This window comes from Plectropomus leopardus, chromosome 10 (genome assembly GCF_026936395.1).
Source record: "Plectropomus leopardus strain MGB_pleo_1.0 chromosome 10, ASM2693639v1, whole genome shotgun sequence".
In the NCBI taxonomy this organism is placed as follows: domain Eukaryota; kingdom Metazoa; phylum Chordata; class Actinopteri; order Perciformes; family Serranidae; genus Plectropomus; species Plectropomus leopardus.
This window is the reverse complement of record NC_142185.1, coordinates 29,467,378-29,494,932: the sequence shown is the minus strand read 5'-3', so window position 1 is coordinate 29,494,932 and position 27,555 is coordinate 29,467,378. Positions and strand designations below refer to the sequence as shown.

Below are 27,555 nucleotides of genomic sequence, written 5' to 3'. Positions count from 1 at the left end.
AGTTTGTGGGCGGACGGCTTCATGGTGAGCAGTCCTCTGGTCCAGGAGACACTAGAGAGGTGTGGAGAGACAGCAGAACCGGCCAAAAGGTAACCTGGCTGCTGCTGCAGCAACCATTTCCATGGGCGATGTCCTGTTACGTTGCTATGATACGTATGAAACTTATTAATCTTCTGCGGAAACGTACAATGCTGACATTTTCATCTTTCTTCTGACTGTTATTAAAAAACCTGAACTTTGACTTACACCCACCCAGAAAGCCCCTGCAAAAATGTTAATATTCTGCAGTAAATTTAATAAATCTTTTTTATATTCCAGCCCTACAAATATCTTGTAGGGTGAGATAAATGTTTAATGAAAAAGATGAATTTTTAATCAAAACATACAGAGCATTTCGAGGGTTATTTAAAAATTCACTGAATATAAATAAACCTAGAAGGCAAATAAGAACTTCCTTCTTTGCTGATGAACTCTCTTCCTTAATCTCATGCACACACACACACACACACACACACACACACACATATACATAGAGGGAGATCATAGCTAGTAATTTATGGGAGATCATCATCGACAGAACCGTTGAAGCGGAGAAAACAAATGTGCGCACTGAGCTCCCGGGGACAGATTTGTAACAGCTGAACAAGTTTTGAAAGCGAGCACTGACAGATCAAACTGAGCAGCCCCAGAATCAGGATTTACATCGAAAGCTTGCTCACTGCTCACAGATACGTCCTGCGAGCTCTCGAGCTATGATTGCTTGATTTTGTTTTGCCATTAATGCTATCATACAGTTATTTTTTTCCTCACAGAGCTGTTTGAAAATTACATTTTCTCTGTGTCTGTTATTTATTAGATGTTTTATTTTATTTAACCTTTATTTACCGAGAAGTCCCTTGAGATGGAAATCTCTTTTTTAAAGGGATGTCTGAATTTAACCCTGAATCTCTTATCTATCCGTAATGTTGAAAAATCTGCTACTGCCTGTGCTAGGAATATTACTGTACACATATTTTCAGTTATTTATATTAATCAGTGAGTAAAATCATTAATCTTTAAAATAATGATAATAATAATAATAATAATAATAATAATAATAATAAAAATAATAATAATAATGATAATAATGATACTACTACTACTACTACTACTACTACTAATAATAATAATAATAATAATGATACTACTACTACTACTACTACTACTAATAATAATAATAATAATAATAATGATACTACTACTACTACTACTACTAATAATAATAATAATGATAATAGGGAAAAACAACAATCTGCCATTCAATTTGAAATTAAATGATACATTACAAAATATAACAAATACATTACTGCTACTTAATATTGTTATTATGCGACTCGCCTCCATGATGATGCCTCAGCGTTTCAGAGACGTTGGAGGGAGCTTTTGTTGACATTAATGAATTATTCAGCATTACAGAAAAAATGTTTCGACTCACAGTGAGACATCCGCAGGAAGAAGGAGGAAGAGAAAGTGTGAGTTTGGTGATGGAGACAAAAGAAGCAACATGTAAACCTACAGTACATGATTTATTTCTTACTTAAGAATAAAAAACCTCTATACTCACAAATGAGTGTGAACATTTTTGATTGAAAATCAGGATCTTCTAAACTATAATAGTATTTCTGGTCAAATGTTTAAAATTTTTTGTTTGTTTTATTTTATGACTGATTGTGACTGATTATTATTATTATTATTGTTATTATTATTATTGTTATTATTATTATTATTATTATTATTATTTTGACTGCACATAATTTAAATACATTATACACGATATACAGCTGTTTTTTATACCATGAATTCAATTAATCGGTGTTAAGGAGCAAGTCGTAAAGCAAATACAAAGTATATGTAATTGTTATCAGCTACAGTTACAGTAAAAATATAAGTAATTAGATTACAGTTACATCCGAATACATTTCGCACAGTGAAACATTTTAATTTAGGCAGGAGTGCCTTTTTTTAGCAGAGCCTATATTTGGAAATTTTTCAGCTTTATTGCTTGGTTTAAAAAAATGTAAAAGAAAATAAATAAATAAACTTTTTTTAATTAAGTATTTAAAATCAAAACCTTTTACATTTCCAAAGTAACCTTGCTGCCAATGATTAATCAACCTGGAAAGTTTGACAGTGTGAAAAAGTCTGCCTGAAATAATTTAACAATCATTAAATTTGTGTGAATGCTGTCTCTTTATGATTAAAACTTTTACAAGATAAAGTATATTTCAAACTCTTTATTTTTTTATTTTTGTTTTAAGTCTGTCATTATAACAGATATCCAGTAGAGGTCTCCCTTATAAACGCCTAGAAGACTGACCGACCTCCACATTAAAGAAATCATGAATAAAAAATAAAAAAATCTTTAAAAAATAATGCTTGTTTAAGAGCGGGTCATAGCAGTTCTGAAGTGAAATTTTAAAAAATTTTGTCATGCATATTTTTTGGATGTGTTTTTTGTGCCTTTATGTGTAACTTTACAGAAAGATGAGCTGCATTCAGCATATTGTAAAATATATTTTAACGATATTTAGTGGGAAATAAAATGAAAAAGTGTTATTTAAGCGATGAGACGTTTGGTTTTTAGGAGTCTATAAGAGTACGTTAGAATGTGGAGAATCGGCTGACAGGGTGAAAAGGTCATTTCTCGTATCACTGTGAGCTCAGCTGTGATCGTGGGACAGTTTAAGGCCTCTGGTGACTTAAAGCAGAGTTTATGCGGATTAGACGAAACACATCGTGTCTTTAAGTCCGCTGTGAATTCTGATGTTAGATGTTAGATGATGTTAGAGGATCAGAAAGAATTCTTAAAAACACACAGATCACAAACTGAGCCACATTTCCCGCGTTTGGTCAGCAGGTGTCAGTGATTAATATGCGGGAATAACCTTTTAAATATACATGCCCAATTGGTAGGTTGGTTTTTTTTAGATTAAATTTGAAGCACAATTACACATTGACAGAATTTCTGTGACCCTCAGCTGATCAAAAATTCAATTAAAGGGAAAATTAAAAAAAAAAAAAAAGGAAAGAAAATGTAATAAAAATGTAAGAACATTAAAGCATTCTTAATTTGGGCATTTTTTGTTAGTTTTTTTCATCCACACTTGTCATTTTAAAAAAAATGACAAGAGTTTTAACTTTTTTTTGGTCTTTTTTTTCTTTTTCTTATTTTTAAATTTAAATTACCATTAGTAGGTTGGAATTTTTTTTGTCTTTTTCTGGCACAAACAAGCTTCCATACCCATACTCTTTACAGTAAAACTAAGACAAAAAATTGACTTCACACTCATGTTATTTTTTTAATTATTATTTATTTCTTGTCTTTTTGTTTTTGTCTTTTTTTCTGGCATGAATGGGCTTCCAAATCCATATTGTGGATAAATCAAATTACCATCAGTATTTATTTATTTATTTATTTAGTCTTTTTCTTGCATAAACGAGCTTCCATACCCTTACTTTTTACAGTAAAACTAAGACCAAAAAATGACTTCCACATTTTTTGTTTTTGTCTTTTTCTGGTACAAACTGGTTTCCAAACCCATACTGTTATTTTTAAATTACCATCAGAACTTTCTCCTTTTTGGTCTTTTTTTGGCACAAACGAGCTTCCATGCCCATACTCTTTACAGTAAAACTTTAAGACAAATACGTGTGGTCTAGTTTAACACATCAGTGTGAAACCAGTCTGCAGAGGACGTCCTCTCATGTAACACTGTGAGCCTTTAATTTTTTCTTCTCTGACATCCTTTTTCAGTGCAGCAGCAGAGAAAGCAGCCCCCCCTGAGGGAGGCAACGAGAGAAACCGACAATCTTTGAAATAAACCGGACATCTTCCCCAGAAATAAGATCAACTTCAGCTTTAATGTGCTGGTGTGGAGGATTGTGGGAGTGGACTGGCCCACACGTGATTAAAATCCGGCGGAGAGCTGCTGGTTTGTCGGTGAGGAGGGAGACGGAGATGGAGAGCGTGTCTGTCAGGTAAGATCACGTCCGCTGGATTCAAAACTCGGTATTTTCGGAGGAAAACAAACGGGACTTTAGGAGATTTTATCGGAAACAAACTAAGTATTTTGGGGCAGCGCTTGGTGTGTTTGTTTACAATGGCGTCGATCACTATGTCTGATTAATAAGGTCAGTTAAACGCACATTAGCGCGCATTTTATTGTTTCATTAGCCAATTTATTACGCTTGTAATCGTCATGTTGTTTGTGTAACGTCAGAGGCAGACAGGTGGAGGAGGACAGATATTTCCTGCAGCGGATCACCTGTGGAGCCCGACAAAGAGACAAATATTTGACTGTAACATTAGTGAGGGAGCTGATTGGCTGAGTTATTTATGCTGAAAACCACCGAGTGGTCAGTTTAAGTCATGTGAGGTAACATGAAAATGTGAGATATGTGGAAAACAGTTAAATCCTTTAAAACCTAAAAAAAAAAAAAAAACCAACTTAATTTCTCACAAAATAACATGAAAAAAGGCAATGAGTAACTTAACAAAAAGTGACCCAAAAAAATACCAAATAAAAATCAAATAAAATGAAAAACTTATATACAGCAAGCTCCCAGCAGCTTTTTAAAATATAAAATACATTAAAAATGTAAATTTAAAAAAAAAAGAATTCATAAAAAAATAGCTTTACAAACTAAAAGTTCCTCCCATGTTGACTTTCTTAGCACTTTTTAACTAATAATTTTATTGGCGATCAGATACAGATAATCAGAAAAAATGCCAATTACTGGCCCCAATAATCAGCCGATAATCTGTAGACTCTTTAATACTAATACTAATACTACTACTACTACTACTACTACTAATAATAATAATAATAATAATAATAATAATAATAATAGAGATTGTATATTCTGTATCCTAAATTTAAATATATAATCATAATAAATTTAGGTAATTTTTCTTGATATTTCCCCCCCAAATTATTTGACGTTCAAATAATTTTCTCTCTCTTTTAAAGCTTATTTTCTTGTCATTGTCCTGTCACCTTTTAAAATTTTTAGCAATTTGTGACTTTTCATGCCAAGTTGCTGATTGCTTTTTCACGGATGTATTTTAAAGAAATCAAGCCAATTTGCTTACGTTTCAGTGTTAAAATGCTTGTGACAGGCATCTGAATGCAGCACAAAAAAACTGATTTCAAAGGGTTAAAAACAGGCTATTTGTAATGTGAAAGTCCACTTTAAACTTAAAAATGTGATATAAACATAAAATAAATTCCCTGTTATATAAATTAGACTAAAAAAATGTAAAAGAATAGTTTAAACATTTTTTTTTAACTATTTACGTACCTTAACCCAACATTTTTTATAATTTCTCTGCTTGTTACAAGGTAAGTTACACCTGCTTTTTGCTAAATAACGTTAGCCTAGCATAGCACATAATATTATCTAGCTCCCCCTTAAAGCCATAAACATTTTTAAACCTCTTTTTGTTTTTTGTAAGGACATAAAATGCTGTTCAGAGTGTTAATTAAGCCTTAGGACTGCTATGTGAATGTATATACCATTTTATTTTGGACCATTTTTATTTCGGTTAGTTTTGCTTTCGATAGCTCGATACCTGATAACCGGCTAACGTTAGCTAATTTTGAAGGGAAAAAAACCCGCAATGTGATGTCTAATACAAGAGGCCTTTCCTTTTAGTGCGGTGCTCCGTTGACTCAATGAGCTTTAATGCATGTGAGGTGGTGATATTATAATTTTGTGTTGTAAAATTGCATTTTTATTTTTGAGCATTTTAATGCTAGCCCACCTTCAGGTCCCATTTTGCTAGCTAACGTTAGCCTTGGCGGCTCTGCACTGTGCACCACCTTTACCTTTGTCAAGGAGCTAGTTAGATGCGCGGTTCATTTGGCGAGTACCACTAGTAACACGAGGCAGGTTTCGATCAACCCTCATATTGCACAGATTGAAATTGCAAATATAAAATATGCCCTGATGGAAACACGTCAGTTTCGGGGGGAAAAAAGAACTCCTATTTATCGCAAAAAAGTGTTTTTGCCTTTCCGTTACCGCTCACATAACACGCCTATGTCTCCTTGGATTGGATATAATCACGGCTCGTGCAGTGGCTGCAGTAGAAATAAACCTAATGTTTTGAAAATCCATTGCCATGCTTCTTGGTTTGTTATCATCAGAGAAGTATTATAACATCAGTCAATGAAAACGCAGTCATCTCACAATTGTGTTGTATCAACATTTCAGAAATATTGCTTAGCTTTTTAACATATTTTTTATCTTTAGAGGTTTTGATAGGTGGAGTTTGTTATCTTTGGACAGGATGTTCCTCATCCTGCACCCCCCACGTTTTTTGGGTTTATGCTAAGCTAAGCTAACCTGCTGCTTGTTACAGCTTTATATTTAGTGTACAGACATGAGAGTGGTATCAGTTTTCTCATCTAAATCTTGGCTAAAATGAAAAGAAGTGCATTTCCTAAAAACAATTTCCTTAGGCTGTACAAAAACAAATGTAAAATGACATCACTTTCTGCAGGGTTTAGGTGGTGCAACAGTTTATCTGTCCTCCCAGTCGGCCACTTCTGTGTACTGTCTTTACTGGTTGCTTAACAACTTCAAACAGTGAGTTTGCTAGTTTTTAAGCACATTACATGTCTTTCATTATTTTAAACGTTGTGTGAACAGCAAACCCATTTTTCGGGGGTAGAGGGTTAGAGAAACATTTTTTTCTCTATTTAGATGACACTTGCAGGATTCACACAGGGCCAAGAAATCCTTGAGAGTTTGAAAAAATGTTTTTTTGGGTTTTTTTTTATTAAATTAAGCATTAATAGATTTGGGTCATTGAATGTGCTTGAATTTCTATTTTTTGTCAAGTAGCTGTGTGCTCAAGGACTGTCTTTATCAAACAAAACTAAAAAAGAAAAACAGGTGCTCCTGACGAAAATGGTCAGCAAACGAGTGTGCCTGAAATTAGTATTTCCCTTTATATATTTTGCGTTAAAATAGAAGCTGAAATTGTTTTGATGTCGTCTGCCATCACTGTAACACACCATTGAGAAGTGTTAACACATTCGAGCCTCTTGTTTTTTGTTGACTTTTGAGCTTCTGTAAAGCCTGCTTAGATTATCAGTGCTGTAACAGTAATTATCCTCTTAAACTATATCATGTTGGGTCCTTGAGTTTTAGGGAATTTGGCCTGGAAAGTCCTTGAAAAATGATTGAATTAGATGTTTAAGAAGGCGTGGGAACCCTGCTCCTGGAGAACGTTAATATTTCTTGTCCGAGTATTCACGTTACCAGATTTCTTACTGGCTTTTTTCAATGGACGTATGCGCCCTGACAAAATCTGGGTCAGACTGGGAATGTATTGCCGTCACAGCAGGGCAGCATGATGAAAGAAGTGATCATTACATGAAGCGGTACATCATTGCATTTAAAATTAACTCCATCTGGAGTCAGGCTTAAATGGAAACACACACAAAGTAGCCTGTAGAATACTAAATAAGTTATTTTCCACCACCGAACACATGAGCATTTTTGAAAACTATACCACTATTTAAAAAAACTATAGCAAAATAAGTTGTGCCTCTAAATTAAGGCAGAAATGATCAAAGATCTAGGGCTTGTTTTGGTTGTATAAATGAAACTGGCTTGATTTGATTGGACTTCTTGCGTCTGTTAGGTGCTGTAAGGATGCTGCTCCAGTATTTGGCCTCTCCTCCAGTGTTACAGGCTACACGCTGAGTTTAGAGGTCTTTGTAAATACCACAAGTAATGACAAGAATGTCGACAACTTCACTGCTTGGCGTTAGTCTTCAGTGCCCTGCTAAGACAACACATCTTTTCATTTTCCAGTTCATTTTCAGTATTTGGCACTTGTCAGCTGACAGTGTAAGTGTCATCCACCTGTAGGAGGATATTATGCTTCCAGTTAGCTCTCTGACTCACTCTGTCACCAGGCTATCACATTGCAGACGATATGCACAGCAGTCAGGGTTTTTTTAATGCTCAGTTCTTTTAAGTGTTAAATCACGGTCATGATCTTACAGATTCTGCGTTGTGTAGCCGCTGTTTGATTGAAGTACTCTCGTCGCAGTGGTAACTTTGTCACAAAAGCTTTTGACATTCTTCATCTGGATTCTTTAAAGGTTTTTTTATTGCAGGTCCAACCATTTTTATGGCTTTTTTCTTTCACTTCATCAAGTGGTGGCACGCCGTCTGAAAAGCTTTGAATTGTGATTGTGCTGTTGATGGGCACATTGTGCATTAAAATGAAGCATGGTGGAAATTGCTCTGAGGTGATTATACAGTGTGGGAAAGAGGAGGATGGTTTGACGGCTTGTAAAACCAGAAACTGACATAATTATTGTAATTCCTTAAAGCTGTTTTCCCATCTACTTCTGTACACTAACTGTACACTGTTTACTGTAACAAGGTTGATACTTGCAGTTGATTTCAGGTTTATAGATTTCAGTCGTCATATTTTTTTTTAAAGGTCCAGTGTGTAGGATTTAGGGAGATATTTTCTGAAATTACATGTAATATTCATTCAACCTCACCGCTAGATGGCACTAAATCCTGAACACTATACCGTTAATACAAAATGATACAGTGGGATTAATACGGCTCAGGTATCTTTTCCTCAGTTTGAAAAACTCAGAATTTTAAAGTAAATTGTGAGAAGGGTTTTAGAAAAGATGTAATCATCAAATCAAAAAACAAACAACGATTTCATGTTATTATATCCAATTAAATGGTAATAAAAAACGAAAGAAATGGCTATCATTTAAAAATCCCAAGGGTCAGGAAAATAGTTATTTTTTTAAAAAACAAATCAAAAATAAAAATTCTAGGATCTTGCAAATCAGAAGAATAATCTTCTAAATGAGGCTACAGGAAATTAAATTTGAGGAAATTTGGAAAATGTCGAAAATGTTTATTTCCCCCAAATTGCCTGTCTTTTATTTAAATTTGTGTATTCAACTCTAATATTTTTATTTTTATTTATTTATCTCAAATGAAAACACCTTGTGTTCTATGTTCATGTTTTAATTGTAAAAGAAAAATGAAAAAAAAGATGTAGTGCCTAATTTACTAAAGATAACTGTGTGGCTGATTGTTAGCATTAATTGAAACCAAATAAAGGGGAAAAAATTGATTAAAAAGTTAATAAATGAATAAATGCAATATAACTCACTAGGGCTATGAGAAGTTATTTTATAAATTATTGATAAATCTGTTGGTTATGTCTTATGATTATTTTTTAGTTTTAATTAATTTGTCTTAATTAATTAATTTTTAAATGTTTTATGAAATATAACAAAATTGTGAAAACTACTCATCACAGCTTCCAGAAGTCAAAACTATTTTTTTAAATCGCTTGTTTTTTTCTGACAAACAGCCCCAAACACAGAGACAGTGGACAGATCAGTGTGATAAAAAAACTAAACAAAAAGCAGAAAATACTTACATTTAAGAAGCTTGAACCCATAGATAAATTATTAATTGATCGTCCAAAGTGTCTCAACTAATTCTTGGTTGATTAGTTATCTGTTTTGCAGCTCTAGATTTAACATGAATTAATCATCTAAAAGTCATAATAAAATCTGTGATGACGAAAGCACCCTAAGAAGTTAAAAACTAATTTTGGTGAAACATAACTTAAGCAGCACGATGTGTCTTTAAATCACCTAAACATAAAGCTGGAGGTGTAGTATTGCCCCGCGACTGAACCTTGACCCCAGGTAACCCCTCCCACCTGTCAGCTGAATGGCTCACAGCCACATGAGTCCTCCGTCTCTCCTCCCCTCGCTCTCTGCTCTCCTGTGCATGTCTTGACATGCCGAGAAACACCAAGTGAGGGAGGAGACAAAAAAAAAACCCAAACAGGAAAAACCGGAGCGCATGAGAGACAGATAGACAGAGAGATGGAGCGAGGGAGGTGTGAGGTTTGAACGCAGGGTTGTAAACAGATAAGGGCGTGAGAAAGGAAAAGGGAATTTCATGCTAAAGCTGCAGTTTGGGAACGCTGCATGAAATCTTGTAGAAAAAGCGGGACAGAAACTGAGAGGAGGGAGCTGTAATTGGAAGACGGAGGACGGCTCAGTCATGGGAGGGGTGAGACACTGTGTCATTATATCTGTGAAAAGCATGCTGTCAGTTCCTCACTTGACCGAATCCTTTTTCTTCTTTCTGGTTTCTGACTGAACAGCTCCACGATCTCCAGGAGAGGCGTGATGAACGGCGGTAACCATGGATCCCCCGTCTTGGTGTTTCCAAGCTGTGCAGCAAGACAAATCTGAATAAAGAAACTGAAGAGGTGAGCCATTAGCTGACTTAACCTTTCTCTGACTCCTCGTCTTGTCAGTCTCACACCTCAAGACCTGCAGGGGGAAGGACAGCCGCTGATAATAATCACCTGATGCAACACTTTCAGGAACTGTCAGCGTGAGGAAAGGCTCCGAGCTGTCACTAACTAGAGGTGTCACCAGCTGCAGCTAAAAGTCGGACTCAAATTACTGGCGGAGCATGGGAGTTCAAAGCAGTGAGTTGTGTCCTGGTAGTGAGACCCTCAGGAGGAAATGAGTAGCAGTGGATTTGGCAGCAGCTCCAGTTTGCTCCAGGGCCGGCGTTTCTACTGCCGGGAATGGGCTCTGGAGAAGCTGCGGCGCTGCCTGGACACCCGCTCCGTGCCGGGGCAGCCGCCGGGGCTGCTGGTGACAGGGGGCCCCGGTGCCGGGAAGACTGCTCTGTGCACTGAGGTGGTGTGGCCCACCTCCAAGGCAGGGCTGGCGGTCGGGCTGGCGCCACGTTGCCTGGCCTCCCACTTCTGCCAGCGGGAGGATCAGAGGAGTACAGTGCTGTGGAGGTTCGTCCTGGGCCTGGTGGAGCAGCTGAGGGCCTCACCTCTCCTCTCTCCAGGGTACGAGGAGATCCTCAACAGCCCGTCCGTATCTGCCGCTCTGGAGCCTCACACCTGTCAGAGAGACCCTGATGACACCTTCAAAAGGTTTGTACAACATTGTTACATTAAAAATGTTCAAAGTTTTTGATGTGACAGCCACATGTTTGATCTGAGGAGGGTTGCTCTTCATTGAAGAAGATTTGAGGGAAATCACAAGGTTGCCAAATGAGAGGGAGAGGAAAGTTAACGAAATGTAACAAGCCTGAAACCCATCCAGGCGTTCAGCATGTGCGTGCATGTTCAAGAGAGCGTGCCTCATTCCCAGCTCAACACAGTTTATGTGCAGCATCTCATTCTGTAAATGGTGGTTATTGTTGATGAAAGCCGGAGCACCTGAACAAAGACGCATCTGACACGTGTCACAAGGCAAACAAAGCAGTTTATTGGTAAAAAGGACAAGATGGAAACCTGCACCTCAACTTCCTCTTTGCTTTGTCAATAGTCAGTTTCAACATTTGATTGTTGTGAGCAAACACATTCAATGTTTGTAGTCGTTTTGGATTTGATAACCCCGGTCATGAGAATGTAATCTGATCCATTTTCAGACAAACAAGCTTCAATTTGAGATCATATGAGACACATTTTTCTTTTTCTAACACAAATACTTTCTTGATTATCTTAATGGAGCACAACATGGATGATGTGAGTTTCATTTGCAGCTTATTTTTGCTACAGCTTGAACAAGTGCAAAAAGGAATATTTGTCCAGTATCAGTAGGGTTGGGTAAAAAGACTAAAATGAGACTTTACCGTAATGTTTGTACCAAGGTGGTATCTCCTCATAATCTCTGTATAATCTCAGAGATTGGCAGTGAGGCTAGTGGCTCACATCAATGAGCAGGACTGCTGTATGACGATACAGCAGTTACGTTAACGTTATGTTAGAAAATGTCAAATTATTGTCTTGTTCCGACTAAACCTGGACTTTTAAAATGAATGTAAACATGTTAGTCCGACTGAAATCGTTCTAAGTCAAATTTCTTAAAGTCAGACTAACACATCTAGATAGTGTGGTTGGGGGTTGATTTACTGTTTCATGTACACGCCGCGGTCGGACCCGAACTGGCCGAGGCATTCTGCACATACTCCATAGCTCCCACGCAGGATGTTGACCCGCAAGTCGAACAGCATAAATTCATAGAAAATAGCCAAGAAAAACAAAAGACGATGAAGAAGGAAAGAAAACAAAACATAAGTTACCAAGTAAAGTGCACAGTACGGATGAAATGTACAGTACCGATATTTTCTTCTTTGTTACGTGACTTAATAGGTCAACTGGAAGAAGGTCCAGAACGCGCTTGTATACCGACAAGGACAGTAGTCCGACTGAATGGCCTAATTAAGCTATAACTGTAGTGTGTAAAGTGAATTCAGAGATTTGTTTCAAACATTTGCGTCTCTCTGGCGCTGTGTCTCTTGGTTGCCTGCAGCTTTACGGTCTGGCAGCTCGTCACTACCGTTTTATAAAGCACGACCTCACCTGAGCGCTGTGAGGGTACACGCTCATAAATGTCCTGAACCCAGAAAATTAGAGGAAAATAAGAAAATACGGGCAGATGTAAAACATTTCTGCAGATAAAGGCACCACCGCACACTGAGAGTGGGTCATAAGTGAGGAGTCTGTACATCGTTTTTGGGGAAAATCCTGCATCATTTAACTGTGCCTGCTATGATTTCACTGAAAGCTGATTAACAACAAAACGGTTTATGAGCCCTTGCTGCAATGTCAGCAACAATAAAACATCCACATACACATAAAAAGCACCACTCAGCCTCGAAAAACGAGTTACTGAGCGTCAAGCGCAGCGGCAGCTCCTGCTGATGTTGTGGGAAAAAGATCCATGAAAGCTTTAAGGTTGAACCTCTTCTCGTATAAATAGAGGCGACTCTCTGCAGGTGTTTAGACTGTCAACAGACAGAAAGAGCTGCACAGCCTGTAAATGTAAAAACCATGCGGCCATCGCTGAAGCAAAGAGAGGCCACGGCAGTCACAGGAAAAGACGGCAGCAGCTATTCTTCTTCGTCTTATATTTATTTCTCCTCTCATAATGTGGCCCATTCACAGCTCAAACAATGGGCCTCCAGTGTGAATGAATGCTACAGTGTTATTTACGACACAACTTCCTTTCAGAGAGGAAAAAAAAAGAACAAAGAGGTGAAAAATGCCTCCAGTACCCCAGTGACCGTCTCAGCACCAGTCAGCGAGGTCACCCTCCTCTCCGGGACTTTTTCACTCTCTCCTGGTGTGTTTGCTCAGCGATGAGTCTGAGCCCTTTTACACTCCTCCTGTGTTTGCTTACCTCTGGTGTGAAGTACCGAGCTGGATTCCACACTGCCCTCTGACTGGCTCACAGCTAGACGCTGTTTGTGTTTGGAGCGCTTGTGAGAGAAAGTGGCTGCGGGCGAAACATTGCCATGTGAGAACAGCCGTTGACAAACTGTTGAAACATGGGCAGCGAAAGGGCATTTACATGAGACGTAGGACCTGAAGCAGCTGGCTTCTGTCAGCAAGTCATTTACTCTTTGCTGGACTTTTATGTGGTGCTGCTCCTTTTGTATGACTCAGTTAAATTTAAGTTTTAAAAATCTAGTCTCCTTAAGGGAACTAAACTGTAGTGCCTCTGTAAAGCCCAGTATACACTGTGTTATTTTGGGCTGCTCTTACTCTTCTTTTTGCTCTTCTTCATCTTCTTTCATCTCCCAGTCTTACCCACTAGGCTCTGTAATTGTTTTGCTGTCTTCTGCTAATTAAATCAACAACGCATTTGGTCTATGCAAACAGAAATGGTGTACGTGTATTTGCATGTAGAGCGGGGAAGAAGATGCAACGATAAGTGGTCACCTGAGACACACATGGAGACGCATTTTATCTGTGTGAACAGACTCAGATCTGTCCACTTGAGATCACATCACCTGAGACGCACGGTAATACCAGGTGTACACAGGCTCAGAGAGGTTCAAACAAAGCTGATTAAGAGCACTACACGTGGAGGATGCGTCTGAACACAAATAATGTTGAACACAAAGAAGCAGCACTGACAGATGTGATGTGTTGTTGTGTTGTTGAGAGGATCGTGTGATCGCTGCGAGGTCACATATTCATGTTTGCTCATTTTTAAGGAGGAGCTGCCAAAGTATAGTGGTAATTGAGTAGGACTCAATCACAAACACACTGCTTTTTATAAAGCTTTACAGTGTCTGACAAATCAGGGCAAATCCTTGAGCTCACATGCTGACATGCATGCAGAAGTGTTGCCATGGTTACCAAATTATCTTTCTTATTTATATATGGTATAGATTAATATTGCCAGCAGTTTTTGAGTTAATGAACCATCTCATATCTACTGTCATATCATCCTGCCGGCCCACTTTGCTTTTATACCACCAACTGCTGGAGTTTGTTTAAATCTGAAATTGTGATATTTTATATCTGCAGTCTGTAGCTCGTTGTTAGGCTGCCTCTGTTGCCCAGGGCACCATTGAAAAATAGATTTTTCTTTTGTCTGATCTTGGTTATGCTGGTCAAGTTAAGTTTAAATAAATATGTAATAAGAACACATGCACACCAGTTAAGTGTTGTGCTGCTACAGTATGAAAGGAGTTTTACTGTTTTCTAACTGATATTTAGAAGGTAATCAGGGTTGATATTTGGCATTTTGCCAATTATCTATCTGCGTTTTATTTTATTGATCACTGGTAAAAAAAAAAATTAAATAAAAGTGCAAAGAAAGTGTGAGCATCGGAAGAGATATTTTTATTTATTCATTTTTAATAACTGACCATGAAGTGAGTCTGTGAGCGGCTCAGAAAGCCGGTGAAGTGATTCATGTACCGGAGTACTATGTTTGGCTCTGAGGAAACCTGGTTTGATTGTGATATCTTAACCTCTGCGAGTCAAATTAAAGTCAGGGTCAAAGGTCACAGACAGACCAGCGTGCAGGACTGTGTGGGCCGAATGGAGCGGAAAACCTTAAGCAGCAATAAAAGTTTCTGCACACTTCCTCCTCGTCCTCCTCCGCAGACCTGAGCGTGTGCTCGGCGAGGGAGTGTCGCTTCTGTCAGATGACTAAATCAAACAGAGGAATGATAAGCTCGTTGTAACCCAGATGGAGCTGTCACCCCGGACAGGGCTTTAATCTGCTTTTAATTACAGGATATGCTCAATGATAAAAGTCAAGGCTACTGTGTAATAACTTAACGTAACCAGATGATTCACACTCATTAAGGCTTGGTCTGTAATTACCAAGAAGATACTTTGTATTGTTTGACAATTACAGTTCTGCTGTTGTCTGATATCAGACTTTTCAACTAATTACTCTCAGTTTTCATCTTCAGTCTGACATGGTGTACATTATTTTTAATTTCATTGGTATTTTCCCAACTAAATCACTAATCACTAAAGACCAACTGCATCCGTCTGAATCTAACCTTATTTTAAGTGGGGCTGTACCCAAATATTCAGCTGTTCGAGTATTCGTTAATTGGGTAGGTATTTAGTTTCCAATAAAGGCATTCGGATTTTTTTTTTTTTTTTGCAGAGGGCGAATTAATCATTTTACCCAACGGTTATTAACGGATTTATTAACTGAGTCAAACGCAAATATGGGATACCATTTCAGACGCACAATGAAATTAAACAGACTAATACAGAACACTGGACACAGATTATTGTATTGCATATAGTACTGTCGCATTTTTGTTTTTAACTCTACAAACTATAACTATATTGCTGTCAAGCAGTCGGAGGCACAATGGGCTCTCTCTTACTTAAAACTGAAGCTCCATGGCGCACGGTGTCTCTCTCTCTCACTTGACGCACGGTCTCTCTCCACCCGACGGTAATGCCGTGAAGCGCACGGAGTCTCCCTCTCCTCCTGACGATCATATAAAACCTAATCAATCAAAAATGCCAAACATTTACTGCTTCCAGCCTCTGATTTAAGGATCTGCTGCTTTTCTTTGTGGTATATTATTGTAAATTTAATATTTATGCGTCTTAGACTGAAAGTTGCATAAATCTTGTTAACATGTTATCGCTTTTATTAGGTGCAATACAAAGGAATTGTTGTTTACTGTTTGTAAACAGGCTTGCAAGTGAAAGTCTCCCGCAAATTTGCTCTAATTTTTTTTAGAGAGCTTTGTCTGCTTGCTGTTTCGCTGCTGTTTGTGTGTGTGTGTGTGTGTGTGTGTGTGTGTGTGTGTGTGTGTGTGTGTGTGTGCGTGTGCGTGTGCGTGTGTGCGTGTGTGTGTGGTGGCAGTGCATCCTGTCGGGGATTTTCGTAGCCTCTTCTTGCATGCTGCTTGCGGTCTGATCACTTTCTTTATTTGGAGTCTTGACTGACAAGAAAATACAGACAGAGGGCAGAGTCTCTGCAGACAAAAACACCACCACACGCTGAGATGTCTCACAATGGATGATTTAGAGGGATTACTTTTGTATGATCCTACATACTGTTTTTTAGGAATATCCTGCATTTAATTTGATGACTATACTATAATTGCAGCCCTGAGGAAGTTTTTTTTTAAACATCTATGTGATTTCTGAAAGTGTGAAATGACTACAGTGCTTACTGTTGTGTTTTATAACGGAGGCGGGACACCTTGTCTGAATAGACTGCCTCAACCAGCATCATGAAACTTAAATGTAGTTATTTATTTAATGTTATAATATGAAACATTTACCTTCCAGGGAAAAAAATTAGACAAGCTCTTCCATGCAGCAGATGTGTTTAAGTCTCATTACTGTTTAGGATTTATTTATCATGAGCTGAGATGTGTCAGGATGTGGGCGTTTCACAACCTCCGCTGAATAATTTCCTGGGGTAAACCCTGAACTCATGTACAAGTTGCAATCAATACAAGCTGCTAGTTAAAATGTCCATTATGTGAGGACAGATGTATTCATTCATGGACAGTTTATTGGAGGATCTGAAGGTTAAACGTGTGTTTTCAGAATCAGAGCATGGTGCGGATAGTAATCAACACCATCATGTCAGTTGCTCAAACGGGGCAGATTTGTTGGATGCATCATTTGCCAAAGTCTAATCGTTACGGATGAGTAACTGACTGTGATGTCGACATTTCACACCCCACTCCCCACGCATATGTTAATCCTGAGACTGATACTTTGTTGTTGACCCCAACACGTTCAGTTAATGACCCGCTTTTAGTTGCTAATTCAGCTTCACAGGCCACATTTGGTTAATTGTCTGAGCTTTAGTGCTTTCCAGAGTACACTGAAAGGTTCTTGCATCTCTGCCATGACAGCTCTGTTTACACGTTGGATGATCTCTTCCTGGTGTTTTATAAACACTTCTGGAGCTCTTTCCTTCCTGGTGGCAGCTTATTCTGCTTTACAGCCCGATTCATATCAGACTGTTGATGATCATTTTGAGGCTGAAAAGATGCCGTTTTTTTTTTAAGATTAAAGGTTTGTTAGGTTTTCGAGGAACAAGTGTTTGAAGAAAACCTGTTTGGTGACTGAAGGTGACCGGACCTTCTGGTCACTCCTAAATATAGACATTACCACTAATGACAGCACACACACAAACACACACCCTGTGGTTGTTGCAGGATAATTGATGATGAGTTCAGCCTCGGTGTGACCCCGTCATACCAGACTGCTGTCACAGGTTAATTACTGTTTGTCACCTTTAAAAAAGACCCCTGTCTCTATGTTTAGTACTGCACAAATTGTTGCTAAGCAGAATACAGAATTAAACCAGAGCCGGGACGAATAGTCTCAGGTTACTGAATGTGGTTTCTGAATATTTTACAGATGAGATTTATTATGCTGGTATAAGTATAATGTTATTTTTTATATGTATATTTAGAAGAATAGCATAGCAGACATTGTCAAAGATATATTGTTAAGTCCAGGGCAGATTTTTAGTTACCAAATGGGTAACTATATTTTATTTATATTTTTTCAACCTTGTTTTAGTCACAATGCACAAAACGAGACTACTATATGAAAAGGCAGTGTAAATTTATTTCATTATTTATTTTTTAGGTTACATTTTTTAAGCTTTCTCACTGTGAATAAATAATAAATAAATCAACTAATCACATTGCATCTATACTTAGGATTACCAATGACATGGAGCATCCGGTGCCCAAACTAAGACTCCAACCAGTCTTGACAAAAGCAGTGCATAGCAGATCAAATCCTTACCCTTAACAGTAAAAGCCCCAGAAATGTATACTGTTTAACTGTTTACCAAAAGAAACTCAACTTTACTCAGAGCATTTTGCTAAAAGGAAACTCAATAAAATATATCACAGCAGCTTTGCCTCAGACAGACTGTCAAATGTTGCTCCGGGTCAGTAGAATCCTGCAATTGTTGCATATTTGTGTCGCTGCTGGCGAATGTCTTCACATCAAAATCTTTTATTGAAAAAGTGTTCCAACTTTTGCAAATTCACACCGCTGCCGGTATGAATAGTTCTGATGCAAAATATTTGCAGGCGAGTGTTTCACATTTTTGTGTTGTTTATTTATCATGCCCCTTGTGTTTAAAGGCCTACAGCCATACAAGCAGCGCTTTGAGGCTGTGTGAAGGTGCAACGGTGCTTTGAGCTAAGGAGGTGTTTTTTGTTTTTTTAATCTGTCTATAAAAAGTTAAAGCAATTTCCCGAAATTTAAAGTTGTATGGTTGATGATGCTTTAAAGATTTAATCCAATAAGTACTGTTTTCCAACCGTCTCCTGACCCAGTTTAAACACAGGTCTGACTCTGCTCGACTTTGTCAGGACAGAGTGAACACGGGTTCCTATAATAACTAGCATTACTCTACACTTACCATAACATATATCATAGGTGTCAGTTGTTTTTTTGGCTTTAGCTCAGACATATTTTCACTGCAACCGCAGCAGTCGTCTGGAAGCAACAACTTCATTCTCAGGAGCCCGAGCTTCCCTCACACTGTGCAGCTTGCACTTTATGATGAAGATTTCATGCTCCAGCAGCTCTGCACCTCATGTTTACTGCAGGATTCCCTTCAGATACACTTGCCTCAGGTCTGAAATCTAGATTCAGGAATAAAATAGCCTGCAGGTACAAAGAACTTTTGTTATGTGTTATTTATTGCTGGGCCTCATTTTTAACTTTTGTTTTTAATGTTTTAATCTTGGTTGTTCCACTTTGGGTTGCATCTCTGCATGAAAGAATTAATGTGAAATGTGACTATTATCATCGTTATTGCCATCATGGACAGGACTAAAGGGTTTTACAGGAGTGTAGGTGAGAGGAAATACAGCTAAGGTGTGTTACTTTGGCGTGTTTCAGGGTAAGTAAGTTTATAAAGTCGGTGGAAGTACTTCAAAAGGAGAGAAGTATGTCAGGATTGCGTGTGTGTGTTTAACCTGTGTACACACAGCAACCCACGTGTGTGTGTGTGTGTGTGTGTGTGTGTGTCTGTGTCTGTGTCTGTGTCTGTGTGTGTGTGTGTGTGTGTGTGTGTCTGTGTGTGTGTGTGTGTGTGTGAGTGAGTGAGCGTGCCCGGGGTGGAGCAGGACATGTCAGAAGTTCCATTAACCTGAGTCACCATCAGATCGCAGCAGGGTGTGGGTGCTGACTGTGCTCATTTAAGTTACAGTTTCACTAAGATTTTGTCAAGTTTAGCATGTTTCACTGTTTTTACATGAAACATGCATAAGCCAGTTTCTTTTCTAGTCCCCTTTTCCTAATTTCTTGCAATTTGTGGGACATTTCTTGCCATGTTGCTCATTGCCTTTATAAAAGAAGTCAAATTTTATTTGAAGTCAAATATTTGCACGGGTTTCAAAGGGTTAAATGCAAGAAAAAGACTTCTGAACACAGCACAAGAAAACTGACGTTGGTCCAGGTTTCAAAGGGTTAAACACAATAGAAAATTTAATCAATCCATCCCTCCACCCATCCAAGATAAGATTACAGAAGATTCAGTAGTTGAGATTTTGGTTCCTTAATCACAGCTGTATTTCAGTGTTAAAGGTTTGAGGTAGGTGTTGTCTTAATATTTGACTGTGCTGAGTGAAGGAGAGGGTGCCGAATTTGAGTCACACTGCCTGCTAATGTCGCTGATGGAAGTGTTTTGCTGGGATGTCGGTTTGACTGACATGTGGTTGTTTACACTGTTTTGAATTGACTGCGTCTAAAAGCAAGAAAAGTATGCCTCTGAAATGAGTGAAATGGAAAACAAAACTAAAAACAAAGTGCAGCTGCCTCAAGTCATGGCAAAATAGCTGCCAGCACTGCGATCAAGTGATTTTATTTCCTGGCACTGACTTTATATTTAAAAGAACCGACCTGCAGTCAATATAAAACAAAAACCATACTGTCACTTTCCCCGTTCTGCCCACAACTTCGGCATTCTTCACATGGTCGTCTTAAATTTAATGTCTTTCTTCATGTGTCTGTCTCTCCCGTGTGTCCTCAGAGCAGTGTTGGGACCCCTGTTGGACCTTCCTCCTCCTGCCCAGACTCTGATGGTGCTGGTGGACTCTCTGGACATTGGGTATGGGGCTGGTGAAGGAAGTGGGAAGAGCAGCTCTATTGCAGAGCTTCTGGCCGCCAATCAGCACCTGCTGCCCGGCTGGCTGCTGCTGGTCTGCTCCGTCCGCCGCCACAACAAGACTGTGTGCAAGATGTTCTCAGGTATGAAGAAAGAATAACTTTTTAAGCTTGGCACTGAAAGATATCGATATGTAGTAAACACGTAAGCATGTGTCTGGTGGATATCAGACAGTGAAATGAAATGATTGTTTGAGTGAATGCCATTTATTTCCCTTAAGTTTAAAAAAGTTAAATATACCCTGAAAATTTTGGACAGTCACAGAATTTTGTTTCCAGAACCTTTTGGTGGGTCTGTTGGTTTGCAAGCATGTTTTCTTTAAAAATCTTTAAAAATATTTTAAAGTTATTTAAAAAATTGCCGAAAGGTTTCCTCTAAAATTGCCAAACATTGCCAGAAAAAAAAGCCAAAAAATTTTCTTTAAAAATCTCCAAAAAAAAAAGAAATGGCCACATTTTTTTACAGTAAAATAAATACAAAACACAGACCGTTTGATACCCCTCCAGACAGCCAAAAAAAAGTTCCTCCTCAGAGCTAAAACAATTACTCGACCTGCCTCCCCGTTTTTTCACAACTTTCTCCCCTCTCATAAATAATGACCAGTCCCTAAGTTATGTTTAAATATTCAGATCTAATCCTGTTCTGAATTCTTTATTTTTTAATAATAATAATAATTTCAAAAAGATATTAAATAGTAATGAAAAATAACTGATAATGAGTATTGATGACTGTTTTAGAGAATTTATAGCCTTTAAATTTGCCTCAGTCGTAATTTTGACCCTTTTTTTCACGTGTTAAAATCAGTTGTTGTATTTGCATTCACATTAACTGTACATCCAATGTCTAAATAACTCGAAATTAAAGAAATATAATTATCTACTAATAAGTTTTTGTGTAACTAAAGCAAAAAGGATCTTTGACTGTAACTATTTTTCAAAGTTGGTACTCGGTTGAGTGCTTTGGTTGTATGCTTAATTTAACTAACAAATTATGAATAAATGAGGGAGGTGTTGTTTTGTAGCAGTGGGCCTCGGGGCTTTAGTAATATTACTCTACAGAGATATTGACGAGCCAACCACAGGAGCTGGCAAGCAACCCTGTTCATGATTTTTTCTTTTTTTTTTCTTTTTATTTCATGGGAGCATCATGAATTTATACTTTACTAAAAATGCAAACAGCATGCTGAGACACTGAGTGTCTATTCTGTGCTGTGTGCTACTTTTTTTTTCTTTGGCCGCTGAGAGTTGGTAAATGTTCAACTTTGGGTAAAATGCTGCAGCCGCTTGTCACTGTCACTATTTTTATTACTGAATCCACACAGACTGATCTGTTCGTCCTCGCTCTCTACAGCTTTCCCTTCATTTAGAGCAGGGACTGTACCGTGTGCAAATATTCTTACTTCGATGGATATTCTGCATCATAGCAACCAGACGCAACAAAAGCACCTGTGCTGAAAAAAGGCTATGTCCCTCACTGCCCCTCTGTGTTTTCTATTTAACGGTGAACAAGATAAATTAAGGAATTGCTGAGTTCAGGAATAGTGACTCTGCGGATTGTCTTGTTGAGTTCAGGATGTGTGGACAGTTAAATCACGCCACAATCAGACACCATGAATTTCTGAAATGTGGAACATCATAAAGCAGCAGCAAAAGATTTAAGAAGATGCAAAAAGGACTAAATCGTAGAGCATGAGATAAAGGAGCTGATGGGATGCCATTTCACTGTAATTGTACCATGTGTTATTTTCATGTGACAAATATATGATGATTGATTGAATTTGAAAACAACAAAAACTGGCAGTTATACCACATATCATGCGGTTGGGCCACCCTTAAAAATTTCTTCGCCCAGACAGCCCAGTGCAGATTATATCTCCTCTTCTCAGATCCAAAACCACACATCTTTAACTAAGGTCTTTAATAAAACATTGCAATGGAAAAAGGATACTAGATGTGCCTCCAGCAACAGTAGACCAAACAAACTGAGAAAATACTGCTGTTTGTCAATGCCCGAACCAGAGAAAAAACAAAATAACACAATGTAGTGAAAAGCCAAAAAACAGGAGAGCTTCTTTAAACTAGTAATAGTACAAAAAAGACAGTGCTCTTTGGTACGGGGCATGAATAAATGTAGAAAAAAACAGGAAAGAACCAGTGAACTCATCTTTGGGAAAAAGTCAAAATGAATGTAGAAAATGATTTGAAACTATAACTTCTTTTGACGCCTGTCGGTGTCCAGCCTTCTTCAGGATGCTACAGCTAAACCTGTGATGAAACAAGCTTATATAAAAAGGGTAATTCAGTGAACAGGTGTAGGCACCTAACACAATGTAACACTGACAAAAGCTATTCTAGAAATATCTATCTTGGGGTTAATACAAAAATGTACTCTCTCTTTTTGTGTTGCAGGTTTTCGCAGGCTCTGTCTGGATGATCTGCGCAAAGCCCCGGCAGTCCGTGACGTGCAGCAGTACATCCTCTGCCGGCTGGATGAAGACGCGACCCTTCGCCGACAGCTCACCCCCGACACGGCTGACATGCTGAATCTGCTGCACATTAAGAGCGGTGGCTGCTTCCTGTTCCTCGAGCGTGTGCTGGACGGTGTCGCAGCTGCACTGGTGGGGCTCCGGGAGATCCGGGACATCCCCGGGACACTGAATGGGCTCTACCTGTGGTTGTGCCAGAGACTGTTCCCCCGGGGGCTCTTTGTCTACGTCAGGCCTCTCCTCAACGTCCTCCTGGCTGCTCCGAGACCCCTGACCCCGCAGCAGCTGTTCACAGCAGCCTGGACTCATGACCACTTGCTCAGCCACCAGGACTTCCAGAACAAGCTCCGAACCCTCGCACCTCTCCTCATCGATGGCCCTGGTGGCACCAAACTTCTTTTTCATGCCAGTTTTGCAGAGTGGCTGATGGATGTAAAGTATTGCACACAGAGGTACCTCTGTAGCAGGACTGAAGGTCACAGCATGCTCGCCATGGCTCTGACGTTACAGGGACCCCACCTGGACAATGAGGACATTTGCCAGCTCGCCACGCATTTAGTTTGCTCAGGTCACCATAAAGATAACCCCTCGTTATTGGCACTGTGGATGCTGTGGGCAGACGTGCCTCCTCTTAGCAGCAGTAGTACTCTCACACAGCCTCCTGTTCTGGTCAGTCAGGAAGTCCTCCAGCTGCTAATGAGGAGCGGGCTCACCTCTGCAGCCTGTTTTTCAGATGCAGACTCAAGTGTTGGAGTGCACTGTACAGGTGCAGAGAGGACTAGTTTACGACAGGCGTTAGAAAGAGAGGTGTCTATAAAGAAGCTGCTGAGCAGTGGAGTGTCTGTAAACCAGCCTGCTTCTGCAGATGGACAGACTTTGCTTGCCAGTGCGGCCCTCGAGGGTTCTGAAAATGTAGCCGCACTTCTCCTGACTCACGGATCTGATCCGCTGGTTAGTGATCCTCAGGGTCAAACGCCACTGACTCTGGCTTCCAGGCAGGGTCATGTCAACGTGTTGTCTGTGCTCCTGGAATGGACCAAGAGCCAGGAGCCAGAAACGCAAGTGCGAATGATGGAGCACGTTGACAACGAAGGCTGGACGGCACTGCGCTCTGCAGCCTGGGGAGGACACGGCGAGGCTGTGCGGCTTCTGCTGGATGCAGGAGCAGATGTTGATGGATGTGACGCTGAAGGCCGGACTGCTCTGAGAGCTGCTGCGTGGGGAGGGCATGAGGAAATCGTCCTGACCCTGCTGGATTATGGGGCGCAGGTTGACAAAGCTGACAGCAAAGGACGCACGCCGCTTATCGCTGCTGCCTACATGGGACATCACGAAGCTGTGGAGATACTGTTGGACCACAGTGCAGACGTGAACTTAGCTGATGGAGATGGGCGCACCCCTCTGTCAGTCGCTGCCCTCTGTGTCCCTACAGCAGCAGGGGTCAAAGGTTACGGTGAGGTAGCAAGTCTGTTACTGGAGCGTGGAGCAGATCCGGGACACAGAGACCACGACGGAATGACACCATTGCTTCTTGCAGCCTATGAGGGCCACGACGACGTAGTTGAGCTTCTGTTAGAAGCTGGTGCTGATGTAGACGAGACTGCCGGCCCCGATGGCAACATCCCAGCTGCCGCTGCCGTTACTCCCCTGCTGGCGGCGGCAGCGATGGGCCACATGAGGACAGTGTCAAGGCTGCTTTTCTGGGGAGCAGCTGTGGACGCCATTGACTGTGAAGGCAGGACGGCACTCTGCCTGGCAGCGGCAAGAGGCAGCGTTGAGGTCGTCCGCGCCCTGCTGGACCGAGGCCTGGATGAGAACCACAAGGATGACCTCGGCTGGACTCCGCTGCACGCCGCTGCCTGTGAAGGCCATCGTGGTGTGTGTGCTGCCTTGACAGAGCGAGGCAGCATGGCACGTGTCGGAGAGATGGACATTGAAGGACGCACTCCCCTTATACTGGCTGCTCAGGAGGGTCATTGGAGCACCGTCAGGCTGCTGTTGGACAGACGTTCTCCCATCGACCACAGGTCGTACGATGGACATTCTGCCTTGAGTGCCGCCCTCCTGGAGGGCCATGTCGAGGTTGCAGAGCTGCTCATGAGGCGAGGAGCTGATACTGATGTCCGGGATGCAGAGGGACGCCCTCTGCTGTACCTCCTTGTGTTGGAGGATCGTCTCGAAAAGGCTACTCTCCTCATAGAGAAAGGCGGGGTGCCCCTGGAGTCTCGAGACTCTGAGGGACGCACAGCGCTTCATGTGGCTTCCTGGCAGGGGCTTGTAGAGATGGTAGACTTACTTTTAAAGCACGGGGCAAACCCAAATGCACAGGATACAGAGGGGAGACCACCATTGCATTCAGTGGCTTGGACAGGGCATGCTGAAGTAGGACGTCGTCTCCTTGAAACCAGCGGAGTGAATATAGATCTTGCTTGTCACCAGAGAGCAACGGCTCTGAGCATCGCCGCCCAGGAGGGACATGCAAACATTGTCGCAATGCTTCTGGAAAGAGGTGCAAACCCCAATCACATGGATAAATATGGCCGTAGTCCAGTCAAAGTGGCTGTGAAACATGGGCACTTTAGCATTGTTAGACTCTTGGAGAACTACGGAGCCAAGCCATACGTAGGCCTGTTGCCTAACTCTAGCACTGTGTCCCCTGTGAAACCCAACAAGATGCTCTTGTCGGGCATCTTCGAGAGCAATGGGGGAGAAGCTACAGCTACTACCTCCTCCTCCTCAGTATCATCTCCGGGCTCCACAGCAGAGCGATTCCACTCCATGCAGAGCTCCCAAACCTCCTCTACCTGCCACTCGCTGGCCACGATGCAGACAGTGCCAGCGGATAGCCTCAGTTTCATTCAGCAGATCCAACAGCACTCACTGCCTCGCAGTCGCAGCCGCCCCTCCACCCTCCCTCCTCCAGGGAGCATGGGCAGCCTCCATGGAAGCAGCCAGCGGCATCCCAAAAGCAGCCCTCCTCCCTCTGTTTGCACAGTCGCTGCTATGGTGCACAACTGCGAACCGCCGCAGAAAGACTTGTCGTCAAGACTTGAACATCACGACAAAATTAACAAACAAAACTTAATAAAAGCAGACAGGACTACAAACGCCGGTGGTAAATGGCACTCAGTTATGGCTTCACTTGGGATAATGCCAGGGCAAGACGGCCCTGCAGTCGGTCCTAAAAACAGAGAGAGTCCACCTCTGGGGTACCCATACAGGCTGCAGAGCCCACTTCAAGAGGAAGCCTGGGATGCTCTACCCCAGAAGAACATTTTGTCACCTGCTTGCTATAGTTTTACTCCAGTCCCACCTTGTAGTGCCTTGCCACAGGATGTTATGGTTGCCATGACAACCACAGACCCGCAGCTTAACCTGAAACAGGCCATTAAACTGCAGTTTGAGGGTCCCACCAGTGCAGCCTTATACAAGAGAGAGACTCCCCTGTGACTGGTGCTCCAGTATGGGACCATAGTTAGCTACTGCCACACTTTTTTCCTGAACCTCCTACTTTGTTTTTGAGTGTGTGGGTTTAGTGCAGAAACAATTAGTTCATCAACAGCAAATTTAAAGAAAGTGATTCATCAAGCAGACTGCCAAATACTCTCCAATGTAAGGATTTACTGCATTTCTGTGGCATTTGAAATAAATGAGTTCTTTTCTCCTAGAAATGTCAGAAAATTTTGCTTTTGAGAACCCGACACTTATTAGCCGATCGCTAACCGATTAATTTTTAAGGAAAAAAAACGTTCACACGCTATTGAGTCAGTGAACTTTAATGCCACATTTCAAAGTACGAACCATTCAGAGGTGGTGAAATTGTAATATTTTGTGTTTTATGAAAACATCTTGCTTTTTATTTTATTTTCTGTTGGCTTTGCTGACAGAAAGTTGACCAGCCGCACCATGTTTCCTTTAATATGCTGAAACATGGTGCCTGCTGCGCACTCTTCAGTCTCCACTGTTAAACTAAGCATCTGGGTTACTTTATACGCAGCAGTTGAGCCATTTTGGCTTCATGAGCAACTCTCCATGAGCAACACTCATAGGAATGAACGGTGCGCTGCAGCCAATAATGTATCTAGTTCTCTTAACCCTTTGAAACCTTTGCAAATTGGCTTAATTTCTTTCAAATACATGTTAAGAAGGCAGTGAGTAATTTAACAAGTAATGACCCAAATTTAATAAGAAATCGGTAAAAAGTTACAAGAAAATTACCTGAAAATAAACAGAAAAAAACACAAACAAAAGTACATGACTTGTGATGTACCAAAAATGTAAATGTATTTAACTTTAAATATGTTAATATAGGTTTCCTGGACATTTCCCCTTTTTTTCTAATAATGCTGCTATCTCTCTCTCTTTTTTCTTGTCACCTCTCCTAATTTCTTGCAGTTTGTGGGACGTTCTTTGCAAAGATGATCATGGCATTTTAAGCCATGTTGGCAAAAGAAATCAACCCAATTTTCATGTTTCAAAGGTTTAAACTGCCTGTGAAAACTGTTTCAAAGGGTTAATAATCCATGAATAAAAGTAGCTAAA

General features: G+C 40.3%; 1 protein-coding gene across 4 annotated transcripts; it reads left to right on the top strand.

The window, feature by feature from the left end:
- Positions 1 to 27,555, top strand: ankrd50l (ankyrin repeat domain 50-like). Of its 4 annotated transcripts, XM_088083524.1 has the most exons (6): positions 1 to 89; positions 3,794 to 4,017; positions 10,223 to 10,330; positions 10,448 to 11,020; positions 20,394 to 20,611; positions 22,937 to 27,555. In XM_088083524.1, exons 4-6 carry the CDS (start codon positions 10,593 to 10,595, stop codon positions 26,461 to 26,463), a joined length of 4,173 nt encoding a protein of 1,390 aa, XP_087939650.1. In that variant the 5' UTR covers positions 1 to 89; positions 3,794 to 4,017; positions 10,223 to 10,330; positions 10,448 to 10,592; the 3' UTR covers positions 26,464 to 27,555. The 4 variants fall into 4 exon arrangements, with proteins under 4 accessions (XP_087939650.1, XP_087939648.1, XP_087939651.1 ...); XM_088083525.1 differs by lacking the exons at positions 1 to 89; positions 3,794 to 4,017 and adding an exon at positions 9,897 to 10,128; XM_088083522.1 differs by lacking the exon at positions 1 to 89 and having other exon boundaries at positions 3,233 to 4,017; positions 10,223 to 11,020.

Excerpts from the sequence above, each read along its gene's own strand:
- ankrd50l (XM_088083524.1), top strand. The coding sequence starts at position 10,593 with ATGAGTAGCAGTGGATTTGGCAGCAGCTCCAGTTTGCTCCAGGGCCGG. Across the intron at positions 11,021-20,393 it reads CCTGATGACACCTTCAAAAG|AGCAGTGTTGGGACCCCTGT; the intron begins GTTTGTACAACA and ends GTGTGTCCTCAG. Across the intron at positions 20,612-22,936 it reads TGTGTGCAAGATGTTCTCAG|GTTTTCGCAGGCTCTGTCTG; the intron begins GTATGAAGAAAG and ends TTTGTGTTGCAG.